General features: G+C 35.7%; 1 protein-coding gene across 6 annotated transcripts in view; it reads left to right on the top strand.

Annotated features, from left to right (window-relative positions):
* COP1 (COP1 E3 ubiquitin ligase) overlaps nt 1–21729 on the top strand; it is a 306374-nt gene that overhangs the window by 45650 nt on the left and 238995 nt on the right. For all 6 annotated transcript variants that reach the window (XM_074222102.1, XM_074222097.1, XM_074222096.1 and 3 more), the window contains exon 6: nt 10838–10906. In XM_074222102.1, the coding sequence (XP_074078203.1) occupies nt 10838–10906 (69 nt within the window). The remainder of the gene's footprint in view (nt 1–10837; nt 10907–21729) is intronic.

Below are 21729 nucleotides of genomic sequence, written 5' to 3'. Positions count from 1 at the left end.
GAGATCTGTGGAACACATCATTTTAAGGATTACTATTCCTTCCAGAATATCAGTTATTTTTCTTGAATGTGTTGATTCTGTACTAGTTTTATTCTTTGTAATAGTAATTGGTTAGCTTGGAGTTGGAAAGTTGAAACAGAAATTAGATAGGATTTGCCATTTTCCATTTTGTGTTTCTTATGTAGTAGTATATTTTAGGTCAGAGGTAGCTATATGTAGTAGATAGCTTACTGGAATTCAGAAGTACTTGGGTTTGAATATCGCCTCTGACACTTCTTAGTAAACTAGTAATATGACTAAGAGGCAAGATACTTAATTATGAAATCCAAAGGAGTCCATAGATCATCAGATCATAATGGATTTAGACCTGAAAGGGACCTCAGAGAATATCCAGTCCAACTTCTGAGGCACAGACAGGTTAAGTGTCATACTCAATATAATTGTCTGATTTTTTCATTTTATATATTATATTTATATATATATATATATATATATATATATATATATCTTATACATTTATTTACATTATTTATTTAACTAAACTAGTCTTTGTGTAAGAGTGAACATAATTCCCCCTCCCCTACAGAAATAAAAAACTTCACGAGAAATAAAAAGAAAGAGCAAAAAAAATGTGCTTTAGCCTGTGTTCCAATATCATCAGCTCTGTCTCTGAGGTGGATTGTGTTCTTTATCATAAGTCCCTCAGAGAAGTTACTTCCAGAGTTGATATTGCTGATTGTAATTGCCTCCATTCATTCCTCCCCACTACCAGTTATTATATTTTCTCTCTCTCCTTTCACTCTGTCCCACTTCAAAAATGTGCTGTGGGGCAGCTGAGTGGCACAGTGGACAGAGCCCCAAAGCCTACATCCCACCCCAGAGACGCAGCAACCACCCAGCTCTGTGGTCCTGGACAGGCCACCCAATTCCACCATGTTACAAAAAATAAAAAAATAAAATGTATTATATCTGACTATCTTCTCCCATGATCTATCCTCTCCTCTATCACCTCCCTTCCCCCATCCCTTTTCTCTCCTTTTTCTTCTAGATTTCTGTACCCTATTGAGAGAGAGAGAGAGAGAGAGAGAGAGAGAGTGTGTGTGCGCGCGCTGTTTCCTCTCTGAGCCATTTCTGATGAGAATAAAGATTTCCTCAAATCCCCTCTCTTTCCTCCCTTCCATACCATTGCAAAAGCTATTTCTTGACTTTTATATGAAATATCTTAGTCTATTCTATTTCTCTTTTCCTTTCTCCCAATTCTTTCCTTTTCACCCATTGACTCCATTTTAAAAATATATTTATACCTTCAAATTTGTGGCTCTCTCCTGTGTCTGGACTATAAAAGTTCCTTCTAACTGCTCTAAAAAATGAAGGTTCATATGAATATTATCAGTATCATCTTTCAATGCATGAATACACCCTTCTCAACCACCCTCTTTATGCTTCACCTGAATCCTGTGCTTGAAAATCAAACTTTCTGTTCAGCTCTGGCAGTTTTAGCAGGAACATTTGAAATTCCCCTGTTTCATTGAAAGTCCATCATTTCCCCTGGAAGAGGATGTTCAGTTTTGCTGGGTAATTAATTTCTCAGTTGCATTCCAAGCTCTTTTGCCTTCTGGAATATCATATTCAAGCCCTACGAGCCCTTAATGTGAATTCTGCTAAGTCCTGTGTAATCCTTACTGCAGTTCCACTGTATTTGAATTGTGCCCTGGCTGCTTGTAGTATTTTCTCTTTGACTTGAGAGTTCTGGAACTTGGCTATAATATTCCTGGGGGTTGTTTTTTTGGGATCTTTTTCCAGAGGAGATTGGCAGATTCTCTTAATTTCTCTTTTGCCCTTTGCTTCTAGAATATCAGGGCAATTTTCCTGTAGGAATTCTTCAAAAATAAAATCAAAGTTCTTTTCCTGATCATGATTTTCAGGTAGCCTAATAATTTTTAAATTGTCTCTCCTGAATTTGTTTTCCAGGTCAATTGTTTTTTCCAAGAGATATTTATCAATTTCTTCTAGTTTTTCATTCTTTTGATTTTGTTTTATTGTGTCTTGATTTCTCACAAAGTCATCAACTTCCTTTAGCTCCATTCTACATTTGAAGGAGTTGTTTTCTTCAGAGAGCTTTCTTATCTCCTTTTCCATCTGGCCAATTCTGCTTTTTAAGGTATTTTTCTCCTCATTAACTTTTTTTGAACTGTTTTTTTTCCCCATTTGACCTAAACTGGTTTTTAATATGTTATTTTATTCAGTATTTCTTTTGAATCTCCTTGACTAAGCTTTTGACTTGGTTTTCATGTTTTTCCTTCATGTCCCTCATTTCTCTTCCCAATTTTTCTTCTACCTCCCTTACTTGATTTTTAAAATCTTTTTTGAGCTCTGAAATAGTCTGAGACCAACTCCTATATTTTTTGGAGGATTTAGATTTAGAAGCTGGAACTTTCTCATCTTCAGAGTGTGTCTTTTGATCCTCCATGGGACCAAAGTAATTGTCTGTGGACAGCTTCCTTTTTTTCTGTTTGCTCATTTACACTGTCTGTGCCTGATTTTGGCATGCTTCCTGAGCTTTTGATTATTATTGGGACCCTCCTCTCAATGATCTCAGTTCCTTCAAGGTCTTATGGGAGACACTGAATGCTCTCCTGTCTGTGCCTGTGGATGACCACAAGCATACCCCTCTGCCCCGGGGCTGTGAGGAAGGTCCCTGCTTTATGGCAATGGGGGTGGGTGGGGCCCAGACTGTCACTGGGTCTGGATATGGACAAAGCTCAAGAGTCCTGTCCCAGGGCTAGAGGAGAGACCTTGATAGTCTCCCCCCCACCTCCTTACCTTCCATGGGCTGAGCTCTGAAAGCAGTTGCTGGGGGGCTCTGCAGTTTCCTGGGATCTGGGCTGCACTGAGGGCTATAGCTGTGCTAATGGCCCCGACTGTGCTGAGGGCCATGCTGGTAGATGTTTCCCGCTGATCTTCCAAGTTGTGCTTGGTGTTTCCTAGGTTGGCAGGTCAGGAAACTGCTTCTGATTCTGGGAGCCAGTGCTTTCTGGGACGCAGCCGTCTAGGCACCCAGAGGGCTATTCTTGGAAAACTGGAGCTCCTTTGCTCTGGAGCAATATCCTTGACTGTGCTATCACCCTCTCCACCCCCATGGAACAGAGATTTCTCCCATCTTCCATGTAACCTTGGGCTGGAAAATTGCCTCATTGAATCTTTCTGTGAGTTTTGTCTCTCGAAAATTTAGTTAGAGCCACAATTTTAAGGTTTTGGGAATATTTTGGAGAGAGCTTCTTCTAGGAAAGACTATTCTCATACCACCATGTTGGCTCTGTCCCCTAATTGTCTGATTTTAACTCAGTCCTACTTGACATCAAAGTCAGCGCTATATTCATCATTTTATGGTGCCTCCAAAGTTATGGGAAAATTGTTTTCTGTCTTGATGGTAGGGAAATTTCTAAATAATAAGTTCCTATGTATTTTTTTTTGCAAGTGAACTTTTTTATATTTATTTTAATTTAATTTATTTAATTTTAATTTATTTAATTTAAATTTAATTTTAATTTAATTTATTTTATATTTTATTTTAATTTTGTACAAATGATGTTTTTTATACATTACTAAAATATTCTTGTTTAAGAGTAAGCATAATACACCCTCCACCACAAAATATAGACCGTTATGAGCAATGAAGAGAAAGAAATTAATATTAAAATAATAATAATAATAATAATAATAATGATGATGATGATAATGATGATGATGATGATGATGATGATGATGATGATGATGATGATGATGATGATGATGATAGTGGCAGCTAGGAGGCACAATGGACAGAGCATCAGCCCTGGAGCCAGGAGCACCTGATCCCAAATCTGGCCCCAGATACCTGACAATCACCCAGCTGTGTGACCCTGGGCAAGCCACTCCAACCACACCGCCCTGCAAAAAGCAAAATAATAATAATAATAATAATAATAATAATAATAATAATAATAAAAATGATAATGATAATAATGATAATAGGGGCAGCTAGATGGCGCAGTGGACAAAGCACTGGCCCTGGAGCTAGGAGCACCTGGGCTCAAATTCGACACTCAACAATCACCCATCTGTGTGGCCCTGGGCAAGCCACCCAACCCCATTTGCCCTGCAACTCTCCCCAAATAATAATAATAATTATAACAACAACAAATGTGCTTCAGTCTGGGTCCCAACACCACCTGCTCTGTCATGGGTGGATCACATTCTTTATGATATGTCCATCACAAAATTTACTTACATATTTTTCTACTGTTGCTGATCGCAACTTCCTGCATTCGTATTTGCCCACTACCATTTACTATATTTTCTCTCTCCTTTCACTCAGTCTCTTTTCTTAAATGTGCTGTAGGGTAGCTGTGTGGAGCAGCAGACTGATCACTGACCCCAAGCCCACATACCACCCCTAAGGCCCAGCAACCCTGTGGTCCCAGACAAGCCATCCAGTCCCAGCCCCTTGCAAGAAGTTAAAAAGAAAAGGTGTTATATCTGACCACTCTTTCCCCCATGGTCCATCCTCTCCTCCATTACTCACATCCCCCCCTTCCCCCTGTCCCCCTTCTCTCCTTCTGACTCTAGATGTATATACCCCATTGAGTATATATGCTGTTTCCTCTCAGCCACCTGTGATGAGAGCGAAGGTTCCCTCATTCCCCCTTGCCTTCCCCCCTTCCATATCATTGCAATAGTTCATTGTAATGATAATAATAAAAAAAATCTATGTATATATATATCTTAGCCTATTCCACCTCTCCTTTCTCTCACTCCCATTACATTTCCTTTTAGCCATTGACTCTATTTTTACAATATATTATATCTTCAAATTCAGCTCTCTCCTGTGCTTCATCTGTAAAAGCTCCTTCCACCTGTTCTATTAAATGAGAAGTTTCTTAAGAGTATTATCAGTTTCATTTTTCTATGCAGGAATACATGTAATTCATCATCATTAAGTCCCTCATATTTCACCCTTCTCCACTCTCTATGCTTCACCTGAGTCCTGTATTTGAAGATCAGACTTTCTGTTAAGCTCTGGCCATTTTAACAGGAACATTTGAAATTCCTCTGGTTCATTGAAAGTCCATCTTTTCCCCTGGAAGAGGATGTTCAGTTTTTCTGGGTAGTTGATTCTCTGTTGCATTCAGAGCTCTTTTGTCTTCCAGGATATTATATTTCAAGCCCTATGAGCCCTTAATGTACTTGCTGCTAAGTCCTGTGTGATCCTGACTGCAGTGCCATGATATTTAAATTGTGTCCTTCTGTCTGCTTGTAATATTTTCTCTTTGACTTGGGAGTTCTGGAACTTGGCTATAATATTCCTAGGGGTTGTTTTTTTTTTTTTTGGATCTCTTTCTGGGGGAGATTGGTGGATTCTCTCAATTTCTGTTTTGCCCTCTGTTTCTAGGATATCTGGGCAATTTTCCTGTAGGAATTTTTTAAAAATGAGGTCAAGGCTCTTTTCCTGATTATGACTGCAGGTATCCCAATAATTTTTAAATTATCTTTCCCGAATCTGTTTTCCAGATCAGTTGTTTTTTCAATGAGATGTTTCACATTTTCTTCTAATTTTTCATTCTTTTGGTTTTGAAGTATTGTGTCTTGACTTCATGTAAAGTCATCAGCTTCCTTTAGTTCCATTCTACTTCTGAAGGATTTGTTTTCCTCAGAGAACTTTCTTATCTCTTTGTCCATCTAGCCAATTCTATTTTTTAAAGCATTGTTCGCCTCAATAATTTTTTGAACTGTTTATCTCCCTCACTTGATTTTCAAAATCTTTTTTGAGCTCTGTCATAGCCTGAGCCCAATTTCTGTTTTTCTTGGAGTCTTTAGATGCTGAAGCTTGTACTTTCTCATTTTCAGATTGAGTATTTTGATCTTTCTTTGGATCATAGACAATGCATTTCTCAATGGTGTTCCTCTTTTTTCTCTGTTTACTCATTTCCCCGGCCTTTGCCTGGTCTTGGGGTGCTTCCTGAGCTTTTCACTATTATTGGGACACCCCCCCCCCCCACAAGGATCTCAGTGTGTGAAGCTCTGTCTTCCCTCCTGGTCTGTGAATGACCACAAGCACACCCCTCTGTCATGGGGCTGAGGTGGAGAGGCCCTGCTGTTCTATGGGGGACCTAGACTGATCAGGATCTGAATGTGGTCAGAGCTCCAGAGTCCTGTTCCAGGTACAGAGGACAGACCTTGGATGTCTCTCTCCACTCCACTTCCTTTGGTAAGCTGAGCACTCAAGGCTCAGTTGCCTGGGGGCTCCTACTTCTCCACTCCCGCCTGCTTCCTTTTCCTGGATTTGGGCTGAGCCTGGGTTTCACAAGCTCGCTCAGACAGAGGTCCCCCGCACTGATCTTCCAACTTGTGCCCAGTGCTCCCCAGGGTGTAGATCAGGAAACTTCCCCTGCTACTGTGAGCCACGGCTTCCAGGTGCCCTGGGGCTGCCTCCAGGAGGCTGAAGTTCCTTCACTCTGGCAGTCACCCCTCTAACCCTGTGGAGCGGATTCTTTCCATTATCTTCCAGTTTACCCTTGGGCTGGAGAATTGCCTCATTGGATCCCTTTGTGGGTTCTGTCTCTCAAAAATTTAGAGTCATTATTTTATGTGTTTTGAAATATTACATAGAGAGAACACCCAAGAGACTTTAATTTATTATTATAATAATTTTGTTATGAGTAAACATACCCCCCCCCAAGAAGATGGGAAACCTCAAGAGGGGAGAGAGAGAGAGAGAGAGAGAGAGAGAGAGAGAGAGAGAGAGAGAGAGAGAGAGAAAGAAAAATGTACTTCAATCTGTATTCATATTCCAATGGCTCTGTCTCTGGGATGAGTTGCTTTCTTTATCATAAGTCCACTAGAGAAGTTGCTTCAATATTTTTCCCATAGTTGCTATTACTAGCTGTATTTCCCTCCATTCTATTCCTCCCTGTCCAAAGATGTATTGTATCTGAGAGCCCTCTCCCTCAATCTTCCCTCTCTTCTATCCCCCCCCCCCCATTCTCCCCTATCCCATCCCTTTTTTTCTCATTTTTCTCTAGGACAAGATAGATTTCTATACCCTATTAAATGTGTATGTTATTTCCTCTCTGGGCCATTTCTGATGAGAATGAAGACTCACTCATTCCCCCTTGCCTTTGTCCTTTCCACACCAATGAAAAAACTTTTTCTTGACTGTTATGTGAAATTTCTTAGTTTCTTCTTCACCTCCATTCCCTTCCTCCCAGTACTTTCCTTTATCACCCATTGACTCCATCTTTTTACTATATTATACCATTATATTCTGCTCCTTCCTGTGCCCTGTCTGTATATGCTCCTTCTAACAGCTCTTATAAATGAGAAAGTTTATATGAGTTATCAATATCTTCTTCCCATGCACAAATATAAACACTTCCATATCATTAAGTTCCTCATAGTTAGTCCTTCTCATCCATCTCATCCAAAAAACCCTCTATGGTTCACCAGAGCCCTGTACTTGGAGATCATACTTTCTGTTCAGCTCTGGTTGTTTCAGTAGGAAAATTTGAAAATCCCCTGTTTCATTGAAAGTTCACTTTTTTCCCCTGAAAGAGAATGTTCAGTTTTGTTTGGGTAGTTGATTCTCAGTTGTAAACCAAGATCTTTTACCTTCTTATTCCAATCCCTAGGAGCTCTTAATGTAGATGCTACTAGATCCTGTGTAATCATTGACTATGGAGCCTTGGTAGTTGAATTGTTTGTTTCTGACAGCTTTTAGAATTTTCTCTTTGACTTGGGAGTTCTGGAATTTGGCTATAATATTCCTGGAAGTTTTTCTTTTGGGATCTCTTAGGAGGTGACCAGTGAATTCCCTCAAGTTATATTTTACCCTCTGCTTCTAGGATCTCAGGGCAATTTTGCTGTATTATTTCTTGATAACTGAAGTCTAGGTTCTTTTCCTGGTCATGGCTTTCAGATAGCCCAGTAATTTTTAAATTATTTCTTCTGAATCTGTTTTTGAGGTCATTTGTTTTTTTCCAATGAGAATATTTCACATTTTCTTCTAATTTTTGGCTTTTTTTGGAAGAGTTTTATTTCTACCTGATTTCTTACAAAGTCATCAGCTTCCTTTAGTTCCGTTCTGCATTTGAAGGAGTTATTTTCTTCAGAAAGCTTTTTTTGTCTCATCTTCCAGGTGGCCAATTCTGCTTTTTAAGACCTTCTTCTCCTCATTTGCCTTTTGTTTTGCTTTTTCCTTTAGGCCTATACTGGTTTTTAACGTTATTTTCTTCAGTATTTTTTTTTTTATTTCTTTCACTAAACTGTTGATTTGGTTTGCGTGATTTATTTGCATCACTCTCATTTCTCCTTCCAATTTTTCCTCCATCTCCATTTCAAAGTCTTTTTTTGAGATCATCCATAGTCTGAGCCCATTTTCTATTTTTTCTTGGAGGTTTTTAATGCAAAATCTTTGATTTTGTCATCATCTGAGTATGTGTTTTAATCTTCCTTGGGACTAAAATAATTCTCCTCCGATTCTTTTTCTGTTGTTTACTCATTTCCTCAGCCAAGACTAATTTACAGCACTTCCAAGGCTTTGGTTTTTTCCTTTTTTGTGGGGGAGCACTCCATTGGGACCTTTATTCCTCCAAGGTCTTATGCTCTCTTGCCTGTGCTTTGATATGTAAATGACCACAGCACTTCCCTCTGCCCTGGAGCTGTAAGGAGGGGTCCTGCTGGACTATCTTAGTATGGAAACTGAAGCTGCAACTTTCATCTGAGTGTGGGCAAACAACCAAGTCCTACCCCAAGGAAGAACAGAGAAATTTCTAGTTTTCCCTGACCCCCTTACAGTCTGTGGGCTGTGCTCTGGAGGTGCAGGCTTTCTCTAGATTCATGCTGCAGGTTCTGGGGCCAGTGCTCCCTCATTCCACATTCATTCTGGTGAAGCAGACTTCTCTCCCCTATTACCCTGTTCTGGGGCTGTGCTACCACTGGGGCTTTTTTCGAACTCCTGGTCCTTCTGAGACACACCTTTCCTATTGAACTTCTAGGTTATATTGCACTGGGAAAATTCATCACTCAGTCTTTCTGTGGGTTCTGCCTTTCTAAATTCTGGCCAGAGTCATAATTTGATGACTTTTGAAGTTTTGGTGGGAAGGAGTTCCCTTCAAATGCTGCCTTCATGCCGCCATCTTGGCTCCACCTCCCTATGTATTTCCTATGATATTGCTATGGTGTAATCGTAGTACAGTGACAAAGTAGTGAAGAAACAGAAAAAAAATCTTTTAAATGATAGAACCAGAATTAGGAAGTTGTGTGTGTGTGTGGGGGGAAATCTCTATCACATACTTCCAATAGATAATTTTCTTTCTCCCTATGGATAGCAAAAGATATGAGAAAGAATTCTCTAAAAATGTTCGTTAACCACAAAATGAATGTTCCAGATCACTAATAATTAAGATAAATGCTAATCAGAATAACTCTAAAGTATGTAACAAATTGTCATTATTGAGAATGGATGATTAACATACTGGAAAGTAATTTGGAATTTCCATAAGAAATTTACCTAAGTGTCCATACATATAACCTTTGACCAAGGATGCTCACTGCTAGACAGATATTTCAAAGTGGTCAAAGACAGAAAATACCTTTTCTGCCAACATTTATAGCAAGTATATATTTTTTGTAGTGGCAAGGAACTGGTAACAAAAGTAGATAACTTTTGATTAGGGAGTGACTAAGCAAACTTTTAACACATAAATTGTAATGAAATGTTATTATGATGTAAGAAATTACCATAATGAAGACTACATAAAACAATGAAGTAAGCAGAATCAGAAAACAGTTTATACAATGTCTGCAATATTCTAAATAGAAAGATCAACAACAACTAAAGAGAAATAGAATGTTATATAATTATTATCCAATTTTGCCTCTGAAAAGAGATGAACAAATGAACTTCTGCTTTTTGCAGTGGTTAGAGATACTGCACATATTTAGTTGGTGTCTAAATGTCTGAATGGATTATTTTCTCTTTGTTAAAAAATGTGCCTGGATGGGGAAGAATATATTTGGAAATGAAAGGTGATATAAAAACAGTAGATGTCAGGGGTGGCTAGGTAGCACAGTGGATAGAGCACCAGCCCTGGAGTCAGGAGTACCTGAGTACAAATCCTGCCTCAGACACTTAGTAATTACCTAGCTGTGTGGCCTTGGGCAAGCCACTTAACCCCATTGCCTTGCAAAAAAAAAACAAACTAAAAAAACCTAAAAAAAACTGTAGATGTCAAGAAAGGTTTTCTTTTTCTTTTTCTTTTCTTTCTTTTTTTTTTAAAGAGAGTACTTGTCTGAAATACTTGGGTTTGAATTTATGACCTTGCTCCATTAAAATTTCGAGCACTGGATGTAGATGTTCTGAATTTGTTTGCTTACTTTACCTGGGGCACCTCACTTTAGTTCTTTGGTTCCAGGTTTCTTCATCTGGGGACTGAACATATTAAACAGATGGTCTGTGAGATCCCTTTTAGCACTTAATTATTTGATACTCTAGCTATTATTTCTTAATCTAGAATACTAAGCTTGGACTCCCTGAACCCCTTTTGACATTATATCTTTAGCTTTTTGAATCTAGAACACTAGACTCTTGTTGTCTTTGAAACTTTTTTGAAAACCTTTTTAAAAATCTTTTTCCAAATGAGAAACTTTTAAATAAATGAATAAAATGATACATAGCTTAATTGGTAAATAGACTTCAGAGTTTATATGAAGCTCTTTTATCCTTTCCATACTGAGCTTTTTAAAAACAATAGATTAATGATCAAAAGTTTTTCTTTTAAAATGTACTTTTCTATTATAGGAGTCACATGCTGCTCAACTACAGATCCTTATGGAATTCCTCAAGGTTGCAAGGAGAAATAAAAGAGAGGTATATCATTTTTGTTTGATTTACTGAATGAATATTTTTTAAAGATATCATGCCTTTTCTTATTTTGTAATAAAAATTTTACGTGGGCACATTGTTAATTTTTAAGTTGAACAAATTTGGAAAACAAATTTTGAGACAAGATTTTTGATAGCTTTATTTTTAACTTGTTGATAGAGTTGATTGATTCTTTCAGTGTGGATTGAAAAATTTGTCAAGGAGTGATTGTTAAAACCTGCACTAGAATTTTATAGAAACAATAAGAATGTAAAGATGAGTTAAATATCTCACATAAGATTGAAGTAATGGGGATACTTCATTGATTGTTTAGGATTTGTCTTGTGATCATATTTATTATCAATGAAAAAACAGGCAGAACTCACAATACTCAAATTTATAGCTATTCTCAAGGAAGGTGGGAAGGATTATGATAAAGTCATGTTTGAAGGTGAAATGAGGAATAGAATAGGGAGTATTTTTTGGGAAGAATACAGAGTAAAACATCCAGAGCACAGTGAATTGAAACATAGCTGTTCATTGCAATTTTACCTTTAGAAGTTTGTGATGTTAACAATGTAATGGGAGACAATTTTAAATACTCAGAGAGTATGACATCTTTCCCTGGTTAAAGTTAATTAAATTGAGCAAGCTTTTTATGTATTTAAAAATGTGGTCAGTTGCATGATAGTGATGCTAATACTGATGATGTCACTGCTTTGGGAAAAAAAGTTATTAAGATCTGCCATTTGAAAATCTTTGCTATTTGAACTTACTTTTTCAAAGTGCAGTCGTTTTTATACTTTATAATTAGTTTTAAAAGGTGATTTGTGCACTGTTTCCACCTTTTTGAGAGGCTATAAAGGTAAGAAATTTCCTCTTGAAATTATTATTAAATATTTTCAAATCATTATAATTCTTTATTGTTATTACTATTATTTTTAGACCAAGTATATTGTGGCAGAACTTTCAGTGTTACTTTGTATGATGGATTTTCTAATTGAGACTAATATATACCTTTTTACATGTGTTCTGATTTTTTAATCTCTGGATTACATACTACTTTTGTTAGCATTTGAGTGTTTTTTTCCCCATGGTTCTTTAGTGAATATGCTATGATGATTATGCTTATATCTATGATTTTTTTTCCTATTTTTAGCATAGAACTTTAATAGCTGGTGGTTTCATTTTTTTAATTAAAAAAATTAACTTTAGTTAGGTGAAGATTAGTTTTTAAAAGTTTTATCTTATCCACCTTACAAACAAGTGACTAAGGTCTTATTTTTTCTCCCAAATAGGTAGGGTTTGGACTGAATTTTATAAAATGTAAGCAATATGCAAAAAAGCTTAAATCATTTTCATGAGAGTTTTGTTAGAAAAAAAACCTTATTAGTTTCCTCCCCAAATTAATAATGTTTGTCCATGACATTAGGGAGGTGATACCATAACAAACACATAAATGAGATTTAAATGAGGAGGGTGCTCTACTAAGTTACCAGCCTCACTTTCTCCTCTAGGGTCATCAGGGTCCAGTGGCCAGATATGAATCAGGATGACGAGATGGCCCTGGATATGAGGCAGCCAGGGTTAATTGATTTGCCCAAGGTCACTTAGCTAGTCTCAGTCAAGTGTCTGAGGTGGAATTCAAATTCTGTTTCTACTGACTCCAAGGCCAGTTCTCTCTCCACTGTGCCACCTAGCTGCCCCCCAAATTACCTACTATATAATTTTTTTATTTTTATATGTATTATATGTGTTATTTTCCATAGTATACTGAATGCTCCTTGAGGATAGGGACTTTTTTCTTTTTTAGCCTTTCTTTCTCAGTGTCTAGTATAATATCTACTTTGTATTAATGTCTTAATAAATGTGTATGGATTCATTAATTAGATGTGCTTTAAGATATTTATCAGGACTGAGTTTTATTAAACCATCTTATGCTTTTGAGGTAAGGGAATGTGTGTGACAGTGAAATCACTTTTTATTTGATGACTCATTTACTCTTTATTCCCGATCTTTGTGCTCATCAGTGCTCTGCTAGGCTTAGTGTCAGTATATTAGGTATATATTTTATTTATGATTACTTCATTTTTTTAATGTCCAACATATATGAAGTAATATAATGATAATAAGTTTTATTTAAATAGCCCTATTATAGAGTATACCACACAGATTGCAAGGTCTTTATTCTTTCTGTTGATTGACTCAGATCACGTTATCTTATTTAATTTTTGTTAGGCTACTTAATGCAAATTATAAGATTTTCTGGTATTTTTTCTTTTTTAGTCCCATGAATGTAGGAGTTTATTAATCTATACTAAGGGGATTGATAATGACTTTTAGGTGTTCATTGTAAATTGCCTAAAAATCTAGGCAGCCAGGTTTAACAAATTTAAAAACTGAAACATTTATTGGTACTTTGATTAACTTTAACATTTATAACTGTCCAAATGGCATATGGGGCTTAACTAAAAATCTCTGAACTTTCCATCATGAGCAGATAGACTTGAGTATTCTGACATTTTGGGGGGAGCTTAGATTTTTTTTTCTTTAGAAGTTATGACAAAGTATGCTGGTGGATATAATAAAGGATAATTTAATATTGGATAATTTGTCTTTAATGTTAGTACTGTGACTTCCTACATTTAAATGATTTTTTACTTTCTTTAATTATTATAACATGATATAATGAATGTAGTGTAAGTTTTATAATGTAGATTTTTTAAAAAATAAATAGAAATAGAATATTTTGAGACTAAAAATCATTTTGAAGTTTGTGAGTTGTTTTCAGTGGTCTAATAAATTTAGTGATCCATATAGTTTTGATGACTAGCATACTGTAAACAATGTCAGTTGTGTCAAATTAGAATTACTTAAATAACACCTTTATGTCATTCTTCAATGTTATCCTTTCCAATTTCTCATATGAGAATGAAAAATGCTAATTACTTTTCTTAGTCTTTCTTTTTTTTGAAATGATTAAATAGCACATTGGATTCTATATGGAAAACTTAAAAGTTTATCTCTACCTTTTAATGGATTGTGATTTGAATTTTTAGTAACTCTTTAAGAACTCTATTATTGTTGGTTAAGCCTATTTTTCTATTTATTTTGTCAGGTTTTCATTTTAATGTTCAACTTGAATTTTAAAGCTTCCTTGAATGTTCTCTTTATGAATTAAATTTATGTTCATGTGAATGACAATTTAATTGTTTACCAGTTTTCCTTGAAGAGTTTACAAATAGTTTTCTTTTATTTAGTTTCACATAAATCTTTATGAAATAAGAGTTGTAGTCTGGTCCCACAAGCTATTTCATCTCATATTCTAAATAATCAACTATCAGAATTTTTAAATTCTTTAAAAAAACTGGAATCAGATAATTTATTTGGAATTTTTGAATTTCATACCATTGTGTAAAATCTCAAAAGGTCAAAGAAAAGATTTGAGGAACATTTAAATCCAAGCTTGTGAACATAAAAGGGAAATTTCTTTCACTTTTATATTCTACCAGGGCAGTTAAATGCAACATCTCAATTTAATTGATTTGTTTCCCTTTACCAAGGCATATTACAAGGCCACTTAGCACTCTGTTCCTCAGACAAAAATTCGTGAATTACTGAGATCAAAAGAAAACCATAAATTGGAGACTGATCTTTTGGTGATGGCCTTTTAAACTTAACTCTTTTAGTTCTTGGATGACTGTCACTTGCCAGATTCACATTGAATTTTTTTCAGAATAATAGGACCTAATAAAACTTATACTCCACTTATATACTTCCAGACTCACCTCTGTTCACTGTGAAGCTATGGTAATAAAATTTCTTTAAACATTAATTTAAAAAAAAAAACTTTTAAATTTTACTTTAGGTATTTGGTTTTTTTTTTAAATTCAATGGAGTCTTTTGATGTGGTGATGTGTCATTTGATAGGATTGCAATTAGGGTTATCCTTTCTCCGATACATCTATATTAGGTATTAGATGTTATATAATGGTATTTTTTCTCATATTTGAAACTCTGATCTTATTAAGGCAAACTTGAAACAGTGAATTTGTCTATTGCTGTTGCCAGTTTGTGATTGATTCCTATCTAGGAAATTGGCGATAGAATTTTACAAATTTTTTCTTTATCATGCTCCAAAACATAGCTTCTTTGAATCCCTTCTTTGTGTTATGAATCCAAGTTTTGCCCCTCAGTATTATGAAATCTGTTTATAAGTGGAGTTTAGCTTGCCTTTTTTTAAAATTGTTGCTCAGTTTTTGCATTGGATGCACTTTGCCCTTATTTGTAAGAGTAAAGTCCTGGTTGCTAAAAAACCTAGGGTTGACTATGCTGTTCCCTAAGAACCAAAGTTTATCTTGAGGATACAGCATTTAGAATACTATGAAATAATTAGTAAAATTTACGATGTCTTCTCTTCTACTGTAGTGTGATAAAATATTTTGCCTTTATGGAGGAAAAAATACAATGTTTAATGAGTGCTGAATTGAATTGGGAGATCTTGATTGTAGTCTTGGCTCTGCCACCAATGACTTTTCTAAAACCTGTACTATCCTTATCATCTGGATAAAGAGTCCTAATATCATAAATATTTAATTTATAAGAATTTATAAATTTATAATAAAAAGAGGCATTCCCTAATTGATGAGTGGTCTAAGGAGAGTGATTTTTTTCTCTCCCAATTAAAATGTTAGTACTATATATAACTCCTTTCAAGCATTCTCTAATACATTTCCTTTCCCCCTGATTTTTCAGGATTCTTGTGTTTGTATTTCAGTGTTCCTTATTTGTTCTTGTCCTTTCATCAGCAGTGCTTGAAAGTATTTTATTTAATTATAGCTTTATTTTCCCCCTGTTAGATTATATTCAGCTTTTCAGGAATTTTTCTTGTGTCTTTTGCTTGTTGTAATTATATCTTCTCTCCTTTATATAATTATATCTCTCATTTATAGTAGAAGTTGTATGATTTTAACATGTCCTTTAAATACTACTTCTTTTTGAATGCTTATATTTTTCTTTGATATGAGGGCTCCAGATTTTGATGGATATTCCTGGAATTTTTCCTTTTGACATTTTGTTCAGGGAGTGACTGGTGAATTCTTTATATTTTCATTTTCCCTTCTGCTTCTAATAGATTTGGGCAATTTTTCAATTATGATTTTTCCCTCCCCCCACTCCACTTTATTATAGCTGTGGTTATCTCCACTTATCCTGTTTTAGGTCATTTACTTCTTACCAGATCTTGTATTTTTAAAATTTTTTTCCAGTCTTTTGATTTTGTTTTAATATTTCTTGTTTTCACATGGATTCATTGATTTCTGTTTGCTGTATTCTAATTTTCACTAAGTCTGTTACTTGGGTAAAGTTTCTCTTATCTCTCTTCTAAATTGCTTATTTTCCTAATTTTTTCCTCTAGAGCTTTTATTTCATTAATTTTTTTTGCCTTTTCTACGTAATCATGTATTTCTGTGAAAAATGCATATTTCCTTTCATATTTCTGCTTTTAGTTATTATGTTATTCTCTCCTTTCTAGTTTATCTGTAGATTTGCAATAATTTTTTTCTATTTTTCTATTTATTTCTATTTTCTATTTATTTCTTCATCTTTAAATTTTTTCTTAATTGGGATTTTGTCCCAGGGCTAGACTCAGCCCCCTGCTGCACTTGTGGATAGAATAGTCAGGTCTCTTTGTGTTTGTGTGCCCAGTACTTCTTGGGGTTAAACCACCTTTTACTTTTGAAATTCAGTGAACTGGATCTTTAGGGCCCTCTGTGGCATTTCAGAACAGTGTGCTAGGACCTTTAGGTTTAAAATGTTCCAGTCTGAGTATTCCCACTTTGGCACTGTTCACTGCTGTTTCTCTATATTTTGAAGATTCCCTACTGTACCTTTCTTGGAGGAGATTTTTATTATTCCTCTGAACCCAGCTCTATAGACTGTAGAGTTCCTTGGCCAGTCCCTGGTCATGTCAAGTATCCTTCCTGCTCTTGGAGATTACTTTTCCTTTTGCCCTTGTGCTTCTAGCTCATCTCTTTTACACTTCTGGGGTAGAAAAAGTCACTTTATTTTCTTACTGGATTTCTTGATCAGTAGTCAGATGGACAAAGTTTAGGTTTTTATTGGGGAAGGTATTTGAGAGCTGGGCACCTGTTTGTTCAGAATTTAGTTTTATTGGGAGGAAGACATTCCTAGCAATTAGAACTGATAAAAAGTAGAATGGGCTGCTTTGAGAAAGGGTGATTTCTTCCTCATTGGAAGATTCTAGATAAAGTCTGGAGGACTATTCTTCAGATATGTGAGGATACCTTTCAGGAATGATTTGAATTAAGTTCCTTCTAGGGGACTCTGAACTAAAATTCTTTGATTCTGTGACCATGTAGCCTAAACTTACTCAGAGAACTTGAGCTCATCTAGAAACTTTTATACTTGGGATAATACAGCATTCATTGGGAAGAATCCAACCCCATTGAAGGGAAACTGATGTTTCTATGGTGCTGATGACTGTCTGCTGCTAGGGGTGAATTTCTATGGTACTTTTGAAGTGATTGAAGAGCATTTCTCTTAGAAGCAAGAGGAAACACCTTGTGGAAGCCTGGCAGTTTGGTGGTTATTGTTGCTGTTTGTTTTCTTCATTCTTAAAGAGGATCATGACATCAGGGAAATAATGCTATAACATGCAAGGGAATGGGATTTAAGTGAGGAAGGGCTGTGCAAAGTTGCCAACCTCACTTTCTCCTCCCAGAGCCATCTGGGTCCGGGGTCAGATATGGATCAGGATAAGTGAAGATGGTTCTGGAAGCAATGGGAGACCTTGACTTTTAAAGTGAAAGCCTTTTACAGGTCTCAGTTTGATTGAGGCAGTGCCCATTCAGTGATTAAGGCTAGTTAAGAAAAGGAGGCAAACAAAGCAAAATAACAATAAAAATCAAAGAAATAAAAAAAATTAAATCAAGTTGGGAGGGGAAGACCCTCAAGGTTTTTGGTCAAAATAGAAATAATTGCTATTTGTATTCACTGTTAGCCAATTAAAGACCTAAACCATGACCAAGTAGAACTTGGCCAGGACTTCAGTGACCCAAATTTCCTTACTTTGGGCAAGGGTATGATACCTTATGTGGACAGAGGGAAGAGAAGAAGAGGAAGAGAGAGAGGGAGAAGGAGGGAGGACAGGGTGAAACAGAGCTAGAGAAAGAGCCAGATGTAGAGAAAAACAGACAGAGTTGTGTCCCTATTGGGGATCCAACTCAGGTTCTTGACCTCACAGAGGTAATGACATGACATGCAAGTGAATTGGATTTAATTGAAGGAGGGCTGAAGGTTATAATGTAAAACTATCTTCAAAATCACCTCCCTATGGGCAGAAATTCACTTTTTTCTTACCCTAGCTTTTATTAGAAGTTATAGCCAGGAAGGTGAACTTTTATTTGTCCAGGGTTAAGGGATGGTGCTACTTCCAAACTAAAGGATGGCCTAAATGCAATGATTCATTTGTTAGATTTTTAGCTTATGGTCATTTTATTCATCATGTAGGAGTATTTAAGATATATTTTGAAATATTTTGTTGATTGGGTAATGTTATATTTTGGATAAAGCTACTCTGATAAAGTCAGATGGCCTTGCCTTGTATTTCTCCGCTGTCATTTATAGTTTTGGAGAATTTTCTTCATTTTTTTTAGTCCTAAACATTTAATTTTTGCAAAATGAGGAAATTGAACCTCCTAGATGTTGGCCAGCTCTAAATTTGTATTTGACAAATGCGCAAGCTTAAACATCTGCCTTTGCTTCAGTTTTCCTATTCAAAGATGAATCAAAGATATATTCATTGGATAGCACAGAGATGGTTGTGCTTTCTTTATAAATTAAAGGACAGAGAATATCTGACTTTTTTCCTTCCCATAGATTGCCTAAGATTGTCTTTGCTTCAGAGAATGTACTATTCCTTGCAAATGTTATTAATGGCTGTAACTTTGATGGAATGCTCATCAGATTTGCTGAAATTTATGCTTTTTTTTGGCTATTGTATCCTAACATGTGGGTCAGTTGTGATTATTTTCAATATTTTAATATTTATGGCACTTGTCAATTTTATAAATTTTATTATTATGATTTTATTACTTAAAAGAAACTTATCTCAGCAAAAGGAATTGAAGACTTGACTTTTTGGATATCCTGCCATAGGTTGGGCTAGAGAATTTGGACCTCACAATTTAAGAAATTGAACATAAGCTTTTGGCAGATTTACTTTTATGTCAGTTTATTTCTTCTTCAAAAGTTTTTTTAAGAGTTTTTATTATATATTTTTTTCCTCTTCTTTTGTTTTCCCCCTGGTTACATAAAACAAGCTTCACTATTCACTTTTTTTTATTTTGAATATTTTGCAATTTTCCCCCTAGTCTTGCTTCCCTCCCTCCACCCCCATAGAAGGCAGTCTGTTAGTCTTTACATTGTTTCCATGGTATACATTGATCTCGGTTGAATGTGATGAGAGAGAAATCATATCCTTAAGGAAGAAAAATAAAGTATTGTGCCTGCTTGCTCATTCCATTAATGCAACAAGTCCATCAAGGTTGGTCATCACCCCCATGTTGCTGCTAGGGTGCACAATGTTCCTCTGGTTCTGCTCATGTCGCTCAGTATCAGTCCATGCAAATCTTTCCAGGCTTCCCCGAATTCCCATCCCTCCTGGTTTCTAATAGAACAGTAGTGTTACATCACTTACATATACCACATTTTGTTAAGCCATTCCCCAATTGAAGGACATTTACTTTATTACTCCACTGCAAAAAACTTTTTTCTTGGCTCTTTAATGTAAAATTACTTAATCCATTGTACCTCTCACTTTCTCTTTCTCCCAATTCATTCTTCTCTCATCTACTAACTCCATCTTTTTAAAGTATTATCCCTTCAAATTCAACTCCCACCTGTGCCTTATCTATATATGTTCCTTCTAATGGCCCTAATAAATGAGGAAGTTATCAGCATCATCTTCCCATGCAGGAATATATTGTTCAACATCATTAAGTCTCTTTTGATTTGCCTTTCCTGTTTATCTTTTCAGCTCTGATCATTTCTTCAGGAAAATTTGAAAGCCTCCTTTTTCTTTGAATGTCCATCTTTTCCCTGAAAGAATATGTTCAATTTTGCTGGATAGTTGATTCTTGGTTGTAATCCAAGTTCTTTTGCCTTTTGGAATACTATATTCTATGCCCTATGAACCCTTAATGTAAAAACTGCTAAATCTTGTGTTATTCTGATAATGGCTCCATATTTTAATTGTTTCTTTTTGGCTGCCTGCAGTATTTTTCTCTTTGACTTGAGAGCTCTGAAATTTGACTATAATATTCCTGTGTGTTTTCATTTTGGGATCTCTTTCAGGAGATGATCAGTAGAGTCTTTGCATTTCTATTTTATAGGCTTTTTTTTTAGAACATCAGGGCAGTTTTTCCATGATAATTTCTTGAAACAGATGTCTAAACTCTTTTTTTTTTTGGTCATAATTTTTCAGGTATTCTAATAATTTTAAAATTCTCTCCTAGATATGCTTTTCAGTGAAATATTTCACATTTTCTTCTAGTTTTTCATTCTTTTAGTTTTGTTTTATTGTTTTGTGATTTAACACAAAATCATCAGTTTCTCTTTGCTCCATTCTATATTTCAAGGAATTATTTTCTTCAATGAGCTTTTGAGTCTTTTTCATTTGGTCAATTACAATTTTTAAGGCATTCCTCTCCTCATTGATTTTTTTTGAGCTTCTTTTTCATTTGGCCCAGTCTGATTTTTAAGATGTTATTTTTTCAGTATTTATTTGTATCTCCTTCACCAAGATGCTGATTTGGTTTTCATGCTTTTTCTGCATCGTTCTTATTTCTTTTCCTGATTTTTCCTATACCTCCCTTACTTGATTTTCAAAATCAGTTTTTGCTCTTTAATGACTTGAGGCCAGTTCATTTTTTTCATGGAGGCTTTGAATGTTGAAGCTTTCTGTTTGTTATCTTCTTCTTAAGTGCTTATTTTGATCTTCCATATGACCATAGTAACTGTCTGTGGTCAAGTTTTTTTTCTCTTGTTTGTCCATTTACTCAGCCTATGACTTGATTTTAACTCTTTGTTTACATGGGACTCTGCTTCCAGGGAAGAGGATGTCAGTCCTTCCTTTTGTGGTTTTTTGCAGCTGTTTTCTTTTCTTTTTTTTAATTTATTTTTATTAAAGATATTATTTGAGTTTTACACCCCCCCCCCAATCTTGCTTCCCTCCCCTCTCCCTCCCATAGAAAGCACTCTGTGAGTCTTTACTTTGTTTCCATGTTGTACCTTGTTCCAAATTGGGTGTGATGAGAGAGAAATCATATCCTTAAAGAGAAGAGAAGTATAAGAGGTAACAAGATCAGACAATAAGCTATCTGGTTTTTTTTTCCTAAATTAAAGGGAATAGTCCTTGCACTTTGTTCAAACTCCACAGCTCCTTATCTGGATACAGATGGTACTCTCCTTTGCAGACAGCCCAAAATTGTTCCCGATTGTTGCACTGATGGAATGAGCAAGTCCTTCAAGGTTGAACATCACTCCCATGTTGCTGTTAGGGGGTACAGTGTTTTTCTGGTTCTGCTCATCTCATTCAGCATCAGTTCATGCAAATCCCTCCATGTTTCCCTGAAATCCTATCCCTCCTGGTTTCTAATAGAACAATATTGTTCCATGACATACATATACCACAGTTTGCTAAGCCATTCCCCAATTGAAGGACATTTACTGGATTTTCAATTCTTTGCCACCACAAACAGGGCTGCTATAAATATTTTTGCACAAGTAATGTTTTTACCCTTTTTCCT

This window comes from Macrotis lagotis, chromosome 2 (assembly GCF_037893015.1).
Source record: "Macrotis lagotis isolate mMagLag1 chromosome 2, bilby.v1.9.chrom.fasta, whole genome shotgun sequence".
Classification (NCBI taxonomy): Eukaryota; Metazoa; Chordata; class Mammalia; order Peramelemorphia; family Peramelidae; genus Macrotis; species Macrotis lagotis.
The sequence above is the reverse complement of the archived record's forward strand: the minus strand, read 5'-3'. Positions and strand labels throughout refer to the sequence as shown.